The following is a 17,389-nucleotide window of genomic DNA, read 5'->3' as shown; positions in this document are numbered from 1 at the left end:
AAAAACGAAATATTACATTTACATAAATTGTCACGCCTGTTCACGCTCCTCCTCTCTGGCTGCCTATCATTCTGTTTAATATTTTTTTAATATTTAAAAATATATACTTTTTGGATACTCTGGATACTCCCCATCATTACCACACCTGTCACCATCATTATGCACATCAGCGCTCATTGGACTCCATTGCCTTGTTGATTGCCCCTCTTATCTGTTTGTTCCTCGGTTAGATCCCTGTGTCAGCATTGAGGTCTTTATTTTTCCCCTGTTCTGTTTCATGTCTGTTGTTTATTAAATGTTCCCCCCCAGTACCTGCTTCTCGTCTCCAGCGTCGATCCTCACAGAATGCTGACACCAATATGTGAAGCATCAGGGAGTTCTTGTTTTTGTTGGCAACGTCGGGTCCGGGTGCTGTCGCCGATGGAACCGGGTTGCCTCAGCTGGCTTGTCGGGCTTCCACGCCTTAGCTGGCTCGAGAGGTTTTCTTGCCTTGGTTGGCTCGGCAGGCGCCCATCCCACTTCATGCCTCAGCCGGCTCATCGGGTTCCCACGCCTGTCGGGTCGTCAAGATCCCACGCCTCAGCGGGCTAGTCAGGCTCCCACGCCTAAGCCGACCCATCGGGCTCACCCAGGTGGGACACCAGGGTTTCTCCAGAGATGTTCAATGAGGTTCAAGTCCGGGCTCTGGCTGGGCCACTCAAGGACATTGAGAGACTTGTCCCGAAGCCACTCCTGTGTTGTCTAGGCTGTGTGCTTAGGTCGTTGTCCCGTTGGAAAGTGAACCTTTGCCCACAGTCTGAGGTCCTGAGCTCTCTGGAGTAGGTTTTCATCAAGGATCTCTGTACTTTGCTCTGTTCATCTTTGCCTCGATCCTGTCTAGTCTCCCAGTCCCTGCCGCTGAAAAACATCCCCACAGCATAATGCCGCCACCACCATGCTTCACCGTAGGGATGGTGCCAGGTTTCTTCCAGATGTGATGCTTGGCATTCAGTCCAAAGAGTTCAATCTTGGTTTGATCATACCAAAGAATCTTGTTTCTCATCGTCTGAGAGGCTTTAGGTGCCTTTTGGAAAACTCCAAGAGGGCTGTCATGTGCCTTTTACTGAGGAGTAGCTTTCGTCTGGCCACTTTACCATAAGGCCTGATTGGTGGAGTGCTGCAGAGATGGTTGTCCTTCTGGAAGGTTCTCCCATCTCCACAGAGGAACTCTAGAACTCTGTCAGAGTGACCAGCGGTTTCTTGGTCACCTCGTTGACCTAGGCCCTACGCCCCTGATTGCTCAGTTTGGCTGGGCGGCCAACTCTAGGAAAAGTCCTAGTGGTTCCAAACTTCTTCCATTTAAGAATGATGGAGGCCACTGTGTTCTTGGGGACCTTCAATGTGGCAGAATTGTTTTGGTACCCTTCCACACAATCCTGTCTCGGAGCTCTACGGACAATTCCTTTGACCTCATGGCTTGGTTTTTGCTCTGACATGCACTGTCAACTGTGGGACCGTTATATAGACAGGTGTGTGCCTTTCCAAATCATGTCCAATCAATTGAATTTACCACAAGTGGACTCCAATCAAGTTGTAGAAACATCTCAAGGATGATCAATGGAAACAGGATGCACTGAGCTCAATTTCGAGTCTCATAGCAAAGGGTCTGAATACTTATGTAAATACGTTTTTCAGTTTTTTTTATTTTTAATACATTTGCAAAAATGTCTAAACCTGTTTTCGCTTCGTCATTATGGGGTATTGTGTGAAGTTGGCTGAGGAACATGTTATTTAATACATTTTAGAATAAGGCTGTAATGTAACAAAATGTGGAAAAAGTCAAGGGTTCTGAACTTCCCGAAGGCGCTGTAGCTAAAGATATGGCACTGAGCTGCTTCAAGCTATAACAAAATTATAGAATCTGATTATCATTATAATTTAAAAAGGATCCATAATGATCATGCTAGTTCATAATCTAATAAACCATAAGAGGATTGACAAAACGTTTGTAGAAAGGGCCGCACTTTTCATATGTAATTAGGAACACGCAAATAGCATTTTGTATTAACATTTAAATACATTCAATGCAATGTTATTACTAATGATGATAGGCTTTAATTGTATTTGTTCTGTTTCACACAGGGTCTCTGATTATGTTCATCATATACATGACACATTTTCTATAGCTGTAAACCTATAACATTCTTGAAAACAAAAAACCCCAATGCTTTTATATCATAATCAAACGTATTGTATAAGACTTAAACTCAGAATTATGTGCAATCAGTAGCCTGCCTACAACTTCAAACCTGAGGAAATGCAAGTCTATGACGTTGCGTGCGCGTTGCTCATATTTGCTTCTCTCCTCCCCTAGCAAACGCTCATGTAAACTAGAATTGGAAAAATGGTGGCCAGCGTCAGAGTGCAGAAGCTCCTCCGACGATACAAACTAGCGATTGCCGCCGCGTTAACGATTCTTCTGATTCAAGGGCTAGTAGTATGGAGTCTGAGAAGTCTCGAAGAGGGCGAGGCGGAGGTAAGAAAGCTTCATTTGACTTTGTTTAGCTGGTTAAAATAATATTTGGTCTCTGTAAAGCTGGTAGCGGTAGTTAGCAAGCTAGCTTACAGTACTATGCTAACGTAAACGTTAGCTAGCTGTTTCTAGTACTCTGTAGCTAACTACAGTAAAGATAATGTAGTTATTAACCAAAGCTAGTTCATAGTAAGCTTATTATAGTTAGAATTGCACATTTAAACCAATTCGCTAGATGAACCACTTCTTTGGCCAACCTGTCTCCAGAATTCAGGTTAGACGTTTCCTGAGTGTACTCATAAGAACTTGTGTATTAGGTCATTGTGTTGTAAACTGTAATCTGTCAACCAGCTAGCAAGCAAATATTTAAAAACAGGTCGCATTGTTTAGGCTCTCATTTCATTCTGTTGTGACTTGGCATGTCCTTGGATGAATGTTGATTTGTTCTGCGACTGTCACTTCAATTAGTATTGTGTGACTGTCGTATAGTGATGAAGAGAACGGAAATACATGGAGGAGTTGATTATCGGGCTTGCCAACTGGATTAATAGATTCGGTGGTTATTCAAAGTAGGTGTCAAGACTAGCCAGTATAATGTACATTTATGACATGGAGCGAGCGTATGGACTGAGCGGTCGTGCTTCCCTCTGGCTCATCTTTCCTTATCATCCTTGGACCAAGTTATCTGAGTTGGCTCATGATCCATTGCATACCGTAGTCATTTACTCTCATAGTTTGATTCACAATTTATTGGTCTTGATATAAGCATAGTCATTTACTTGTATTTTTCCCAAGTATAAAACTACACATTAACTATTTCTAGGTAAACAACACAATTAGCCAATTTGGTCTATATTTTCTAAAGTACATTGAAGTAGAGCGTCTGAACCGACCTGTAACATACTTATCCATGGGAATCTTGGCTCTCCAATCTCACATGCACACCTGGAACACTACCCTAGAGGCAGTGGCCTGGAACCTCCCATTTCTTCAAATAAAGTCATTGTGAGCTGTCAACAGATTTAGCCCCGGGGGCTTGCATTTAGTTATCGTTTGAGGCATTGATACAGACTCCGCTTCAGGAATGTGTGCTGAAAGAGTCTGAAGTCCCGCTCTGCCTTTCATGACGTGACTTGTGTTGCGTGTGTGCTTAACCCTCCAGACTGATCAAATCAAGTTATTGGTCACATAAACATTTAGCAGATGTTACTGCGGGTGTAGTGAAATGCTTGTGTTCCTAGCTCCAACAGTGCAGTAGTATCTAACAATTCACAACAATACACACGTCTAAAAGTAAAAGAATGGAATTAAGAAATGTATACATATTAGGACGAGCAATGTTGGCGTGGCATTGACTAGAATACAATATATACATTTGAAATGAGTAAAACAGTATGTAAACATTTATTAAAGTGACTAGTGGTCCATTATTAAAGTGACCACTGATTCCATGTGTATGTATACAGGGCAGCAGCCTCTTAGGTGCAGGATTGAATAACCGGGTGGTAGCCGGTTAGTGATTGCTATTTAACAGTCTGATGGCCTTGAGATAGAAGCTGTTTTTCAGTCTCTCGGTCCCAGCTTTGATGCACCTGTACTGACCTTGCGCTGGATGGTAGCGTGGTGAACAGCCCGTGGCTCGGGTGGTCACACAGAGCTGTCTCACTGAGTAGTGCATACCTGGAGGGAGAGGAAGCATCTAAGGAGGGCCCCAGAAGAGGTACTGTGCATAGGGTGGGTAGGTTTGCTCTGGGACTCTGTGTCTGGACTCTGTGTTTCACTGGTGATGGTTTAAATCTGTTATTTCATGGAGCAAACCCACTATTAGCCATTCTCTGCTTATTGTGGTTGTATGTTACGTACTTTCTCGCAATCAAGAAGATGTTATTACTTGGACCAGTAGGAACATTACATAATCTGTCTGAATCAATAACAGCCAAGATGCAATGAATGCATTTCCCTTTCAGACACAGTGTAAACAGGAAATGTGACATGACATGAGATCCCTCTGAGAGCAGGGTGTTCCTATTGTGACCTCTAGTAGATTGCTTTAAATCATGTTACTCTCCATGTTCATTCCATGAGGATGCATCCAGCTCTTGCAATCACTTCAGTCCTGATTCAGCCAGCCTAAACAAAGGCACATGTATACGCCCCCACCGCCCAATGGTGCAACATCATTTTGAACCTTATACAGTGAGGGGAAGAAAGTATTTGATCCCCTGCTGATTTTGTACATTTGCCCACTGACAAAGAAATGATCAGTCTATAATTGATTTATTTGAACAGTGAGAGACAGAATAACAACAAAAAAATCCAGAAAAACACATGTCAAAAATGTTCTAAATTGATTTGCATTTTAATGAGGGAAATAAGTATTTGACCCCCTCTCAATCAGAAAGATTTCTGGCTCCCAGGTGTCTTTTATACAGGTAACGAGCTTAGATTAGGAGCACACTCTTAAAGGGAGTGCTCCTAATCTCAGCTTGTTACCTGTATAAAAGACACCTGTCCACAGAAGCAATCAATCAATCAGATTCCAAACTCTCCACCATGGCCAAGACCAAATAGCTCTCCAAGGATGTCAGGGACAAGATTGTAGACCTACACAAGGCTGGAATGGGCTACAAGACCATCGCCAAGCAGCTTGGTGAGAAGGTGACAACAGTTGGTGTGATTATTCGCAAATGGAAGAAACACAAAAGAACTGTCAATCTCCCTCGGCCTGGGGCTCCATGCAAGATCTCACCTCGTGGAGTTGCAATGATCATGAGAACGGTGAGGAATCAGCCCAGAACTACACGGGAGGATCTTGTCAATGATCTCAAGGCAGCTGGGACCATAGTCACCAAGAAAACAATTGGTAACACACTAAGCCGTGAAGGACTGAAATCCTGCAGCGCCCGCAAGGTTCCCCTGCTCAAGAAAGCACATATACATGCCCGTCTGAAGTTTGCCAATGAACATCTGAATGATTCAGAGGACAATTGGGTGAAAGTGTTGTGGTCAGATGAGACCAAAATGGAGCTCTTTGGCATCAACTCAACTCGCCGTGTTTGGAGGAGGAATGCTGCCTATGACCCCAAGAACACCATCCCCACCGTCAAACATGGAGGTGAAAACATTATGCTTTGGGGTGTTTTTCTGCTAAGGGGACACGACAACTTCACCGCATCAAAAGGACGATGGACGGGGCCATGTACCATCAAATCTTGGGTGAAAACCTCCTTCCCTCAGTCAGGGCATTGAAAATGGGTCATGGATGGGTATTCCAGCATGACAATGACCCAAAACACATGGCCAAGGCAACAAAGGAGTGGCTCAAGAAGAAGCACATTAAGGTCCTGGAGTGGCCTAGCCAGTCTCCAGACCTTAATCCCATAGAAAATCTGTGGAGGGAGCTGAAGGTTCGAGTTGCCAAACGTCAGCCTCGAAACCTTAATGACTTGGAGAAGATCTGCAAAGAGGAGTGGGACAAAATCCCTCCTGAGATGTGTGCAAACCTGGTGGCCAACTACAAGAAACATCTGACCTCTGATTGCCAACAAGGGTTTTGCCACCAAGTACTAAGTCATGTTTTGCAGAGGGGTGAAATACGTATTTCCCTCATTAAAATGCAAATCAATTTATAACATTTTTGACATGTGTTTTTCTGGATTTTTTGTTGTTATTCTGTCTCTCACTGTTCAAATAAATCAATTATAGACTGATCATTTCTTTGTCATTGGGCAAACGTACAAAATCAGCAGGGGATCAAATACTTTTTTCCCTCACTGTACCTACTGCTGACATACTTTTGTGTTAACTGAGGTAATTGGGAGGCTGGAGGAGGCATTTTTACAGTTCCCATGTGGCTCGGTTGGTAGAGCATGGCGCTTGAAACGTCATGGTTGTGGGTTCGATTCCCATGGGGGAACAGTATGGAAAAAAACTCACTAAGTCCCCCAGGATAAGAGTGTTTGCTAAATGACTGAAATGGGAAGAGAAATTGTAACACAATGGCAGTGGCCCTCCCTTTTTTGAGTGAGTGGGTATTGAGCTGGGCCCTATGTAGGGCTGAGTGATTGGACTGAATCCCTCTCTGCTCAGTGGCCTCGATGTAACTCGCATCTGTTCTAATCAGAAGCTGGCTGCTTGCTGTGCATGTGTGAACACAACCACATGCATCCTATTATAGCCCCCACAGAAAAGGACTTGAGAAGAAGTAAAGAAAACCGCACACTCAGTTCAGTCGTCCCCAGTCTGTGGCTTCATAAAGAGCTGCTGGAGTGTGCTGGAAAACGCTCTCCTCACATGGTGATGGCAGTGATATGGCTTCAACTAATTACAACGAAGAAAAGAGTTGAAGCATTTCTGACATGAGGGCGTTTAATTAAAAAGTGTGAAAAATAGGGAAAAGTTGAATTGAAATCGCTGTGTTTTTCTTCAATATGATAACATAACATTGCCCAGATAAGTCCACTTACAATTTGGTAGCAGTTTTGAACCAGTGAACCACCAGTAGAGTAAGTCTTTTAAAATATGGACTTTTCTCTCCAAACTCAACTCTTTTTTAAATATTTTTTAAAATATTTTTTTTGGCCCTGTGTGATGCTTTTCAATAGACTCCATGGGCTGTAATATCATTGTCGACAAATTCTGTTTTAAACTGGAACACCATTTGTGGTCCACTGGGTGATCAGTAGCTGTGTTGTTTGGATTGGCTACTGCCTGGCACTGGTCTAGCTGTCTGTCCCAGGTCATAGCCTCTGTTCCCACAGTCTGCTCTGGTCTGTCTCTGTGCCAGCGGCGTGTGGCGAGGGCCAACTCTGGGCCATGCTGTCTGACGGGCAGGAAACGCACGGCCCACTCCCTGTTTTTCTATCCCTGCTCCGGGTGCATATTTTGGGGCCTTTTTTGTACAATTCCAATAAGCTGTGATATTTTCCTGCCAGCTGGGGGTTTGATGCTTTCGACGCTTCCATTTGTTGAGGCCCCATTTTTTTGCATTCCAATAAGAGTGTGGTGAGCAGTTTCCCCCCCCCATGTTTATCTCCACTAACCACCAGAAACACCCTTAGAGCAAGAAGAGTCATGATGGTTTTTTGTTTTGTGATTTGCTAGAGTTGCTCCGAATGAATGTGTCCCTGCCACCCCCCTACACACACACACACATGCATCCCTTCCTCCCCAGGTTGCCCTGGTCCTAGTGATGGTGGAGGGCCATTGCTGTGCACTGTACAGTTGAAGCGGCAGGGGCTCAGGGCTGGGTGCCGAAGTGGGCAGCGCTGAGCGCTCCTGGGGCTGCAGGGGTGGCTGCTGATAAGGCCACTTGACCCCTGGCAGACAGTGATCTTATTGGGCAGCTCAGAGCGTGGTAACCCTCCAGCTCCCCCTGCCTGTCGTTGCCCATTTACAAGCCTCACTAATTACACGTCAGAGGACTTCTCTGTCACACACACACACTCCCCTTAGTGGTCTGATAAGGACTCTCATTGTAGATGTCAGCATATGTCCAATTTCATGTGGTGTGACTGAATGTGTACGGTCCATGCATGCGCTGTGTGCTCTGTACTGTGCCCAGGGTCTAACTGAGGTTTATTGAGGTCACTGCGGTGAATCACTTCCTTCATTACCCATCTGTATGTTGTGCCTTTTCTGAACTCTGTCTTTCCCTGATTACTTCAACAAAAGGCAGAGGCTAAAAATATACCCCGAGCAGAAACACACTGTAAACACATCTCGCCTCTGGTGCTCCTGCTCTGTTGTCGACTTGTTGTTTTGTTCGTTCTTAGAGGGTGAATCATCTCCTCATTTCACAAACACTATTCCTAATAATTTGTTTGGTCCCAGTATGTTGTGTAGTGTATTGACAGGAAAGAAGAATGAGAATCTTCTCTGGGCTAACTCTTCCCCCCCCCCAGAGGAAAACACGGCGGTCTAAGCTACCTGACCACAACAGCCAGGACCCCAAAAGAGAGGCGGTGGCCTGGGAGAGACAGAACGCCTTGTCTGGGAGGAGCGGGGCCCGATGGAACAGCAGGCTGGAGAGGACGGGGGCCACGGCCGCCAGCGCCCTCCGGAGGAGCACCATCAGGGTGACGGTGCCCCTGGGCCAGGGGGTAGCAGTTGATGGCGTTCCCCCCCATGACCCCTCCAGCAGCCGTAACTTCACTGATACCCGGGGCGGAGGGGAGGGGGCGGCCAGACTACCCCCTCCAGCCATGCCAGGGGAACCCGGCAGCGTGGAGGGGGCACCCCAAGCCCCCAGCAACGACTTTGTGCCCAAGTGTGACATCATGGGCAAGGACGCCCTGTCGGCCCTGCACCGCGCCGGTTCGCGGCAGTGCCGGCAGGAGATCGCCAACATTGTGTGCCAGCATCAGGCCGGGCAGCTCATGCCAAGGGCACTGCCTCAGTTCTGCCCGCTGCACGGTGAGACACACCCCTACCTAGCCATCATTCCTCTAGAGATCAGAGACTAACTGCACATTCAGACAGACCACACACTGCAGACTCTTAATCATCTATGGGATATTTTTTTCTCCCTGGTACATTTTTCATTTGTCTTGAAGTTCCTCCCAAGACTAAATATTTGCATGAATATTTAATGTAAAAAGATGTCCTCAACCCCCCCCATAGCATATTTTCACACCACCCCTCATCCACCTATAACACAGGGGTTTGAGGACTATATATTTTCCAGTTAATCAGTCCCATGTGTATCATCCAAAGAATCTGTAAGAATCTGTATCCAGAGACTCATTCCCATGATCCTCTCTCATCCTGTGTTGTGGCTGTATCCAGGCTGTATCACAACCGGCCATGATTGGGAGTCCCATAGGGCGGCGCACAATTGGCCCAGCATCGTCCGGGTTTGGCCGGTGTAGGCCGTCATTGTAAATAAGAATTTGTTCTTAACTGACTTGCCTAGTTAAATAAAGGTTACGTTTAAAAAATGGTGTCCTCCTCTCAGGTTTTTCCAGCCCGGTCCAGACAGCTGAAGAGCTGGACAATGACCTGTCCAAGGTGGAGAACCCGGTCAGGGTGGCCTTCGTCCTGGTGGTCCACGGCCGGGCCATCAGGCAGCTCAAACGCCTCATCAAAGCCATATACCACCGAGACCACTTCTACTACATCCACGTGGACAAGGTAACTACTGGCAGACATACACACTACTGTGATGGCTTCAACAAGGATTTCATCTTGAATAACAACATCCAATAAAAAACGTTCACAAAAAAACATTACTTAGTTTGAACTTCCCTAGATGCACCATAAAGTCTCTTATGGCTGGAAATTGTATTTTGTCATTGGGATGATCTGGTTTGGTTGGCTCAGTTGAGGTTTGAATTCAAGCAACTATCACACAAAGGAGATACAGAAGGGGTTAAGATGAAGCTTTATCGTACTCCGCACGTTCCTTGTTAGCTTATGAGGACGCCATGATATGTGGAATTGCTTCTCTGGTTCTCATATGCTGGCAGGAGCTCTAACCTGGAGGGTGTCGCTGACTTGTGCATGCTTGATGAGGTCACTGTTTTTCGTGTGTAGTAGAGTCTAAAATAACCCTCAAGTAAGGAAGTGTTTGGAGGATTAGACAGGATAGAGTGGTTTGTCTGGTCACTGTGGGAGCTTTAAGAGGTGGCTGTCTACACAGCTGCAGAGCCATAGAGCAACAGTTTAACACTGCAGAAGGGAAGGGTAAGCACTGATAAATGAGGAGTCAATGGGCTCCCACTGTCGAGACTACACTAGACGCTAAAGGTCCACCACCTTATCGCTCCTCTCACTGGGACGGGTAGGCAGGCGCCTTGAGGGATGGGACAGGATGGAAAGCAGGTCAGGCTGTTCTGGAGTCCTTCCACCAGGCAGCCCTCCTCTCGCTCTCTGTCTCTGTCTCTCTGTTTCTGTACCAGCAGAGCAGGCCACTCTCTCCCTGTGTTAGCCTGGAGCTGGGCCCTGTCACAATACTTTCTACCTGCTCCTCTTCTCAACGCAAGAATCTGATCTCTGAGGCCTGTTGTCACCAACCCTGCTGCAGTCCCCCCATTTCTTTCCCTCAATGTGTAATCCTCTTCTTTACGGTTTGGAAGTAGCCTCTTAGCTGAGTTCTTCTTTCTTCATGTCCTGCTGCCAGAAGAACCTACAGCTATTTCATACCAGGAGATTTCTATGCACCGGCATGTTTTTGATTTAATGAGTATGTTTACATACACACTAATAATTCAATATTAAACTGATTTTGGCAGTAGGCAGATTGTTACCTTAAGGTGTTTACATGTCCTAATAATTTGAAAGATTGATCAGAAAACCAGGTGTTTTAATCGGCGTAAGCTTATTTTGATTTTGACCTTATGCCGATAAGTAAGGTGTTTACGTGACTAATGCATAATCTGCCAACTGTCATAATCAGTTTAATATCAGATTATTACTGTGCATGTAAACGTTCTGTCTCCTAACCCCCCCCCAGCGTTCCAACTACCTGCATCGGGAGGTGCAGCAGATCGCCCAGCAGTACCCCAATGTGCGTGCCACGCCCTGGCGCATGGTGACCATCTGGGGCGGTGCCAGCCTGCTGAAGGCCTACCTGCGCAGCATGCAGGACCTGCTCTCCATGCTGGACTGGAATTGGGACTTCTTCATCAACCTCAGTGCCACTGACTTCCCCACCAGGTCAGTGACCACAACACCACTGTCATATGATGGGCTTTGAAACTATTGTTTAATGTTTATGATGGTTAATTGACATATGTGTGATGAAGACTGTATTCCTCCTACCACACAACTCAGTCTGTTTAGAAGAAACATGCTCTGGATTTGTAGCTTTTCATCTGTGCTGGAGCTTTTTGGTTTCACTTCACTCTGCGATTTTTGATTAAATGATTCCGTTGACCTGCAGTGACTTTGACTCCTATAGCTACAAGATAAAGGAGAGCCACGGTTCCTTCTAGATGAAAGCCCATGCTGTCATGGACTGTTTTGGTCACTGATGCACAGAGACAGACTGCTAAATCGCCTCTTTCTTGTCAATCAGTTCTGGGGTGGATTTCTGAGGCCCTTCTGAGCTGCTTCCAGAGCAGTGGCCAATCCTCCTGAACCATCCCAGGGTTTAAAGGGGGGAATAAATACACACAGAGGAGCCGCCGCTGCCTCCCAAATCCTGCCGGCAGTGGCTAATTCCACCCATGGAAAGTCATCGTCCCCCTTCCCTGCTCCTCGCGCCACACTCCAGTCAACGTTTTATTCCCAACCTAATCCTCTCTTCTTTCCTTCACTCCTTTCTGTCTTCTCCTCGGCCTATCGCCTTCTGGCAGGACCAACGATGAACTGGTGGCTTTTCTGTCACAGCACAGAGACCAGAACTTCCTCAAGTCACATGGGCGGGAGAACGCGAGGTAGGGAGCTTAGTTAGGAAACCTCTGACTCACAGCCTCGTCAGTCTGTCTGACACACTTGGCTCTCACTGTTAGTGTCTGACACGGCTCACATCGGATGAGATTTTCCTCCACTGCTCTTCTCATCGAGCTTAGCTTCACTCCGTATGATGTAATGGTTAATCTTTCATATTGGAGGACAGGACTAAGATGTTGGAAGGGAAAATGAAAGATGATAATGATGTAAAGCTTCTGTTTGATGTTTATTTCCCATATAGTCAAGGACAGCTCTCTGACAAACTATTTAAGATATTATTGCGGAAGTTAGGCAACAGGTTGTCAATGAAAGTAGGGATTAGATAAAGTAGGGGTTAGAACTCTTAATCACTGTCCTTCCCTGTGCTGTGTTAATTTTGGCAGCTATTTTAGGTTTAGTCGTCTGACTAAAATAGCTTTAACTATTACTAAAATTACCAATTTGAGTAATTTCATCCTTCCTAGTTTTAGTTATCAGTTTCAAACTCTAGACTGAAGTGGCCGCCTGGTAACTGTGTGTGGGAGAGCCAGGCTGATCAGCTCAATCAGAATGCACAACTGAAAGACCAATGAGAAGATTGCATTATATTATGCAAAGGCATGCATATTTATGATTGGACAAAACCGATAAGGAGGAAAAATAGGTTGTTGATGAATATCTTCTGTCATAGTTGTTGTTGATGAAACGAACACTGCCTATGACCTCCAGGTTCATAAAGAAGCAGGGTCTGGACCGGCTGTTCCATGAGTGTGACAACCACATGTGGCGGCTGGGTGAGCGGACCATCCCAGAGGGTCTGGAGGTGTCTGGGGGCTCTGACTGGTTCTCCCTCACCAGGCGCTTCGTCGAGTATGTCATCAACTCCCAGGATGAGCTGGTGGCGGGCCTGAAACAGTTCTACACCTACGCCCTGCTCCCCGCTGAGGTAATGGACAGGGAAATGACAATGTGACTGCTTAAGTCACAGCCTCTCTGGGCAGTAGAGGTGCTAGACTGAAGAGGGGGTCACAGAGTTTAGCTGCCAGTTAAAGTGGGTTGCTTGAGGTCATATCTTAATATTGAATGTTGTACACTAGAGTCAAAAGTATTGATTTTATGTTTTGAAACATGTCTGGATTGTTCAGGAATCCCTGTGGAGTTGGTGAAATGTTGCAATTCTATTTACAGTAATGTCACATCCCTGTGTTTTGAAATATTAATATAATCCCTCTTTGTTCCAGTCCTTCTTCCACACAGTGCTGGGGAACAGTCACATGTGTGACTCTCTGGTGGACAACAACCTGCGTGTTACCAACTGGAACAGGAAGCTGGGCTGTAAGTGCCAGTACAAACACATAGTGGACTGGTGCGGCTGCTCTCCCAACGACTTCAAACCACAGGACCTCGTCAGGATACAGGTCAGCCAGCAGAGGGCACTGTTGTACCTATCATGAGTTCAAATTGACCTGTATCCTGTCCTTAACTGCTGCACTCCTCCTCAGCCAATTTAACATTGATTCTCATGTGTTCAATCCCCCACAGCAACTGACCCGGCCCACGTTCTTTGCCCGAAAGTTTGAGTCCACGGTGAACCAAGAGGCTATAGACATCCTGGACACCCACCTGTATGGACACTACGCCCCAGGGACAGTGGCCATCAAGGCCTACTGGGAGAGCCTGTTTGAGCAGGCGGACGGGGTGGGCTCCCTCAGTGACGTGGCCCTCACGGCCTACTCTTCCTTCTTCCGCCTGGGCCTCAGGAGCCTGGATAGCAGCCAGACCAGCCTGGAGACCTGCAGGTGAGGCCCTGCCCTGAATTACTACAATTCTTCCAAATGGTAGATTCAGAGGGGAAGATTTCACACTTACTTAGACTAGTTGAGACTCAATAGATTGATTTCTTCAAAAGAAGGACAACTTAAGTCTGGGTTTAATTATCTTTTTAGTGTGTACATCAATATCTCAATTTATTTGACCATCTCATATTGTCTATTCAAATATCTCTTCCTCTCTTGTGCAGGTATGAGCCAATAGGCTACCCGGTGTCGGTGCACCTGTATTTCTACGACGAGCGTTTCCAGGGCTACTTGGTCCGTCAGGAGGTGCAGAACGTGGTGTCAAGGGTCAGGGAAACGGTAGAGGTGTGGGCCGTGCCTCAGGCCACCATGCAGCTGGAGAACAACCTCAGGGAGTTTGAGAGGCTCAAGAACCTGGAGGTGGGTGGGACCTGAGATACATATGTCTATCTTTATTTCTATGGGTATTGTGTACAGTCAAGGCTGTTGCAGTTTAGATAGTGCTATATGACAAGGGCTGAGACTACGGGTGAACAAATCTGTGGACCTAGTTTGATGACGAAATATCAGTACATACTGTAGACTAGATATTGGATACAAATGAGCAAGTTAGAATACCAATAGGACAACAAGGATGCAAGACTGCCCTACCACATTGATGTGAAATGTCTGTTCTTATGTTTCCCCCTCAGGTGGGCACAGAGTGGGACCCCAAGGAGAGAATCCTCCGGAACTTCGGCAGTGTGATCGGGCCGCTGGATGAGCCGGTGGCGGTACAGAAGTGGGTTCGGGGGCCCAACCTCACTGCTACCATTGTGTGGATCGACCCCGCCCAGACGGTGGCGGCATCTTATGACATCAGTGTGGATGTGGACGCAGAGTACACGCAGTACAAGCCCCTACTACAGCGGCCGCTCCGCCCCGGGGCCTGGACAGTCAGGGTGCTGAGGCTGTGGGAGCGCGTGGCCGAGGTTCGCTTCCTCGTCATGCCCCTGGCCTTCAAAGGACGAGAGCCACTACGCCAAGGTGAGCCTGGTGGTTTGAGGGTCGGGTAGTTCATTACTTTTTACCAGGAAGTGAAGTGGTTCCAAGGTTTGCCCCTTTGGTGTTCTGTTTGATTAAGTGCAGCCATTCAGCCTCCGTATTCAAGTCACTGGAAGACTCTCAGTATGTATTTATGTATCAGATGAGAATGTTGCGAACTGATCCCTAACAGTCCTCTCTCCTTCCCTTTCCTTCTCTCTCTGCCACCCTACCTGGTCCAGAGGAGGACAGCTGGCTGCACGCGGGGCCACCAGGCAACCTGTACCTGGAGCAGGGCTTCCAGCAGCTGAGATCTGTTCTGAAGCTGCCCCCACAGGAGCCCGCCCTGCAGGAGGCCCAGCAGAGGGCCCAGCTGGTGGGCAAGCCCCTGGAAGCCTGGGTGGACCGCACCGTGGGGGCCTTCTGGGTGACCGGGGACCTGTGCTCCACCCTGCCCTCCCCGGGCCCCTGCCCTTCCCTGGGCCCCTGTACCAAGTCCACCTGGAGCTCCCTCGCCCCAGACCCTAAGTCAGAACTTGGCCCTGTCAAAGGTGATGGCCGGATCAGGTAGCCCCCCGGACAGGAGGCATGCTGGACTACAGTAGAGGGAGAGGGGATTATATGTGAGCCCTGAGAAGAGAGAGAAGGATGTGTGAGCCCTGAGAAGAGGGGAAGGATATGTGAGCCCTGAGAAGAGAGGGGAGAGTGGGGTCTGGTCTCTGAGGCTAACTCAAAAGGCACATAAATAGACACGGCTTCTCCCTACATATGCTGAGGAGTGGCTATGCTCTCAGTTTAGAGGCTACATGCCCTTTTCAGAGGATATGCGTGCTGTAAATTTGCACATGAAGACTGCAAGACAAAAGTTTTTTTGTGTTCGAACGTCATTGCTCGTTACATGGACAATTTCTGTTATGTTATCTGTCTGCATATAAGTCTTCATTCAGGGTCTGTCTGGGTAGAACTTTGGAAAGAGGAGAACCCCACCCGCATATGTTTGAACTCTGTTCAATGCACAGTTTTCTTCTGCTTTAAGGAATTGAAAGCAGTGGCCAACATTTTGACAGTGGCTAAATGCTGTGTTGTATTGTCAGAGGGCAGTGGGTCCTCTGGACTAGTATCTTCATGCTTATTTTCAAGCATTATTATCAGAACAGCAGCAGCAGATGGGGGGAAGTGCACTTTACTGTAAGACTAAGGTTACACAGGACAGGGTGGATCAGTAGTTGGAGAATGACAACGAGGAGGATTAGGAGCTTAAAAGGTCAAGGTGGAGGTCGTCACAATGGTGACATGGCATCCTCTTCACTTACGTTTCGGCGTCACTATCATATCACATATCTGACCCAGCTGGCTCACCTGGAGGAGGAATAATAATAATAATAATAATAATAATGTTCTGTGTTACCAGCTGGGAGACAAGAGTTGAAGTTGGGAGAGAGTCCTCTTCTCTCATGATTTCTGTTTACTGTGACATATCATGTTTTTGAATGTTTGTTTTGTTTGTTTCTTGAACATTGAGATGCGAAATGTCTTTGTTGTCCATGATCACTGCAAAGCAAAGCCAGCGGGGTTTTTGTGTGTCAGAGGAAGTGCCTAACTGATGTGGGGTAATATTCTAGGCTACAGTGGCCTGGCTCTCCAGTGTGGCATCATCATATTCACAGTGGACTACATCGCTTCTCAATGGGTCTAGTCACAGTTATGCTATATAGGCCTAGCTAGAGCCATATATTTAGAGTTAGGAAAACTTTTAGAATATTGTTCTACTACTAGACAGTCATGTAAATACATCAATGCAGAAACCTCGTTGGCCCAACTCTCTAAATACATGGCTCTGGGCTAGCTGCCTCTTCTGTATCAGTGTATATGCAGTGCAGTACTGTCCATGTGGTCTATGCTCTGTATGCCAACAAAGTGAAGACTCTTCTGTCATCTACCTACCACTTTAATGTTACTGTTCGTCCATAAACATTTCTACAACAATGAAACTCCCGTCCAAGAGGGGTCAACATGACTATTTCACGGTCTGGTTAAGAAATGGAAGCTGCCTTTACTTTGTTAATATGAACTGTTTATAATGGGAGAATAGCTTCAAGACGTGCACTTATTTCCTTTTTAGACACTTCTGAAACCTTACCCTATACCTTTGTTTTTAAATTGTAACGTTTTAAAACTAAACTGGCTGAAACTCCTAGTTTTCTATTCAGTCTCTGCCACTGAGTTTACAAGTGACCTTGTTCCCCTTGCATACTTGCTTCAGTGAAGCTTCCATTTAACACAAAGAATAGCAGAGCACTGTTTAGTGTAAATGGAATAGGTTATTCATATTTTAGTCTTTGAGAAATATATATTTGTCCATCCCATTCAATATCAACCCCTCTGGTATTTTCGTTGGGACACATCACACTTCAATGTCACTTCCGTCCATGCTGTATCACCCCACAGCCCACTCATGACTCACTCCGATGATGATGATGATGATGACATAGTGGCACTGGCTCCCTGACTGAAGCTTGACAGTGCTGGACTGGAGAGGGGAGTGCTGGCCAATCACAGAAAGCCTCTGGTAAAACATGGCAACAGGTTGACTGGTGGCACAAAAATAAAAACGAATAAAAAAAATCTAATCTTGTCCAGTCTTGCTTTTTGGGGGTATTTCGTTTTTGACTAGTTGATTGAATAT

At 46.4% G+C, this 17,389-nt stretch overlaps 1 protein-coding gene and 1 non-coding gene across 3 annotated transcripts; both read left to right on the top strand.

Annotated features, from left to right (window-relative positions):
• The first annotated feature begins 2,332 nt into the window (after nucleotides 1-2,332).
• LOC106606977 (xylosyltransferase 2) lies at nucleotides 2,333-17,338 on the top strand. 2 transcript variants are annotated; one of them, XM_014203507.2, is made up of 11 exons: nucleotides 2,333-2,515; nucleotides 8,416-8,926; nucleotides 9,468-9,643; nucleotides 10,965-11,167; nucleotides 11,809-11,889; nucleotides 12,614-12,830; nucleotides 13,126-13,302; nucleotides 13,427-13,683; nucleotides 13,905-14,100; nucleotides 14,373-14,706; nucleotides 14,946-17,338. In XM_014203507.2, exons 1-11 carry the CDS (start codon nucleotides 2,384-2,386, stop codon nucleotides 15,272-15,274), a joined length of 2,613 nt encoding a protein of 870 aa, XP_014058982.1. In that variant the 5' UTR covers nucleotides 2,333-2,383; the 3' UTR covers nucleotides 15,275-17,338. The 2 variants fall into 2 exon arrangements, with proteins under 2 accessions (XP_014058982.1, XP_014058983.1); XM_014203508.2 differs by lacking the exon at nucleotides 11,809-11,889.
• trnas-uga (transfer RNA serine (anticodon UGA)) lies at nucleotides 6,355-6,430 on the top strand. Its single transcript has one exon. It is a non-coding gene; the product is annotated as a tRNA-Ser (tRNA).
• Nucleotides 17,339-17,389: the final 51 nt, after the last annotated feature.

Source organism: Salmo salar, chromosome ssa06, assembly GCF_905237065.1.
Source record: "Salmo salar chromosome ssa06, Ssal_v3.1, whole genome shotgun sequence".
Taxonomy (NCBI): Eukaryota; Metazoa; Chordata; class Actinopteri; order Salmoniformes; family Salmonidae; genus Salmo; species Salmo salar.
The sequence above is the reverse complement of the archived record's forward strand: the minus strand, read 5'-3'. Positions and strand labels throughout refer to the sequence as shown.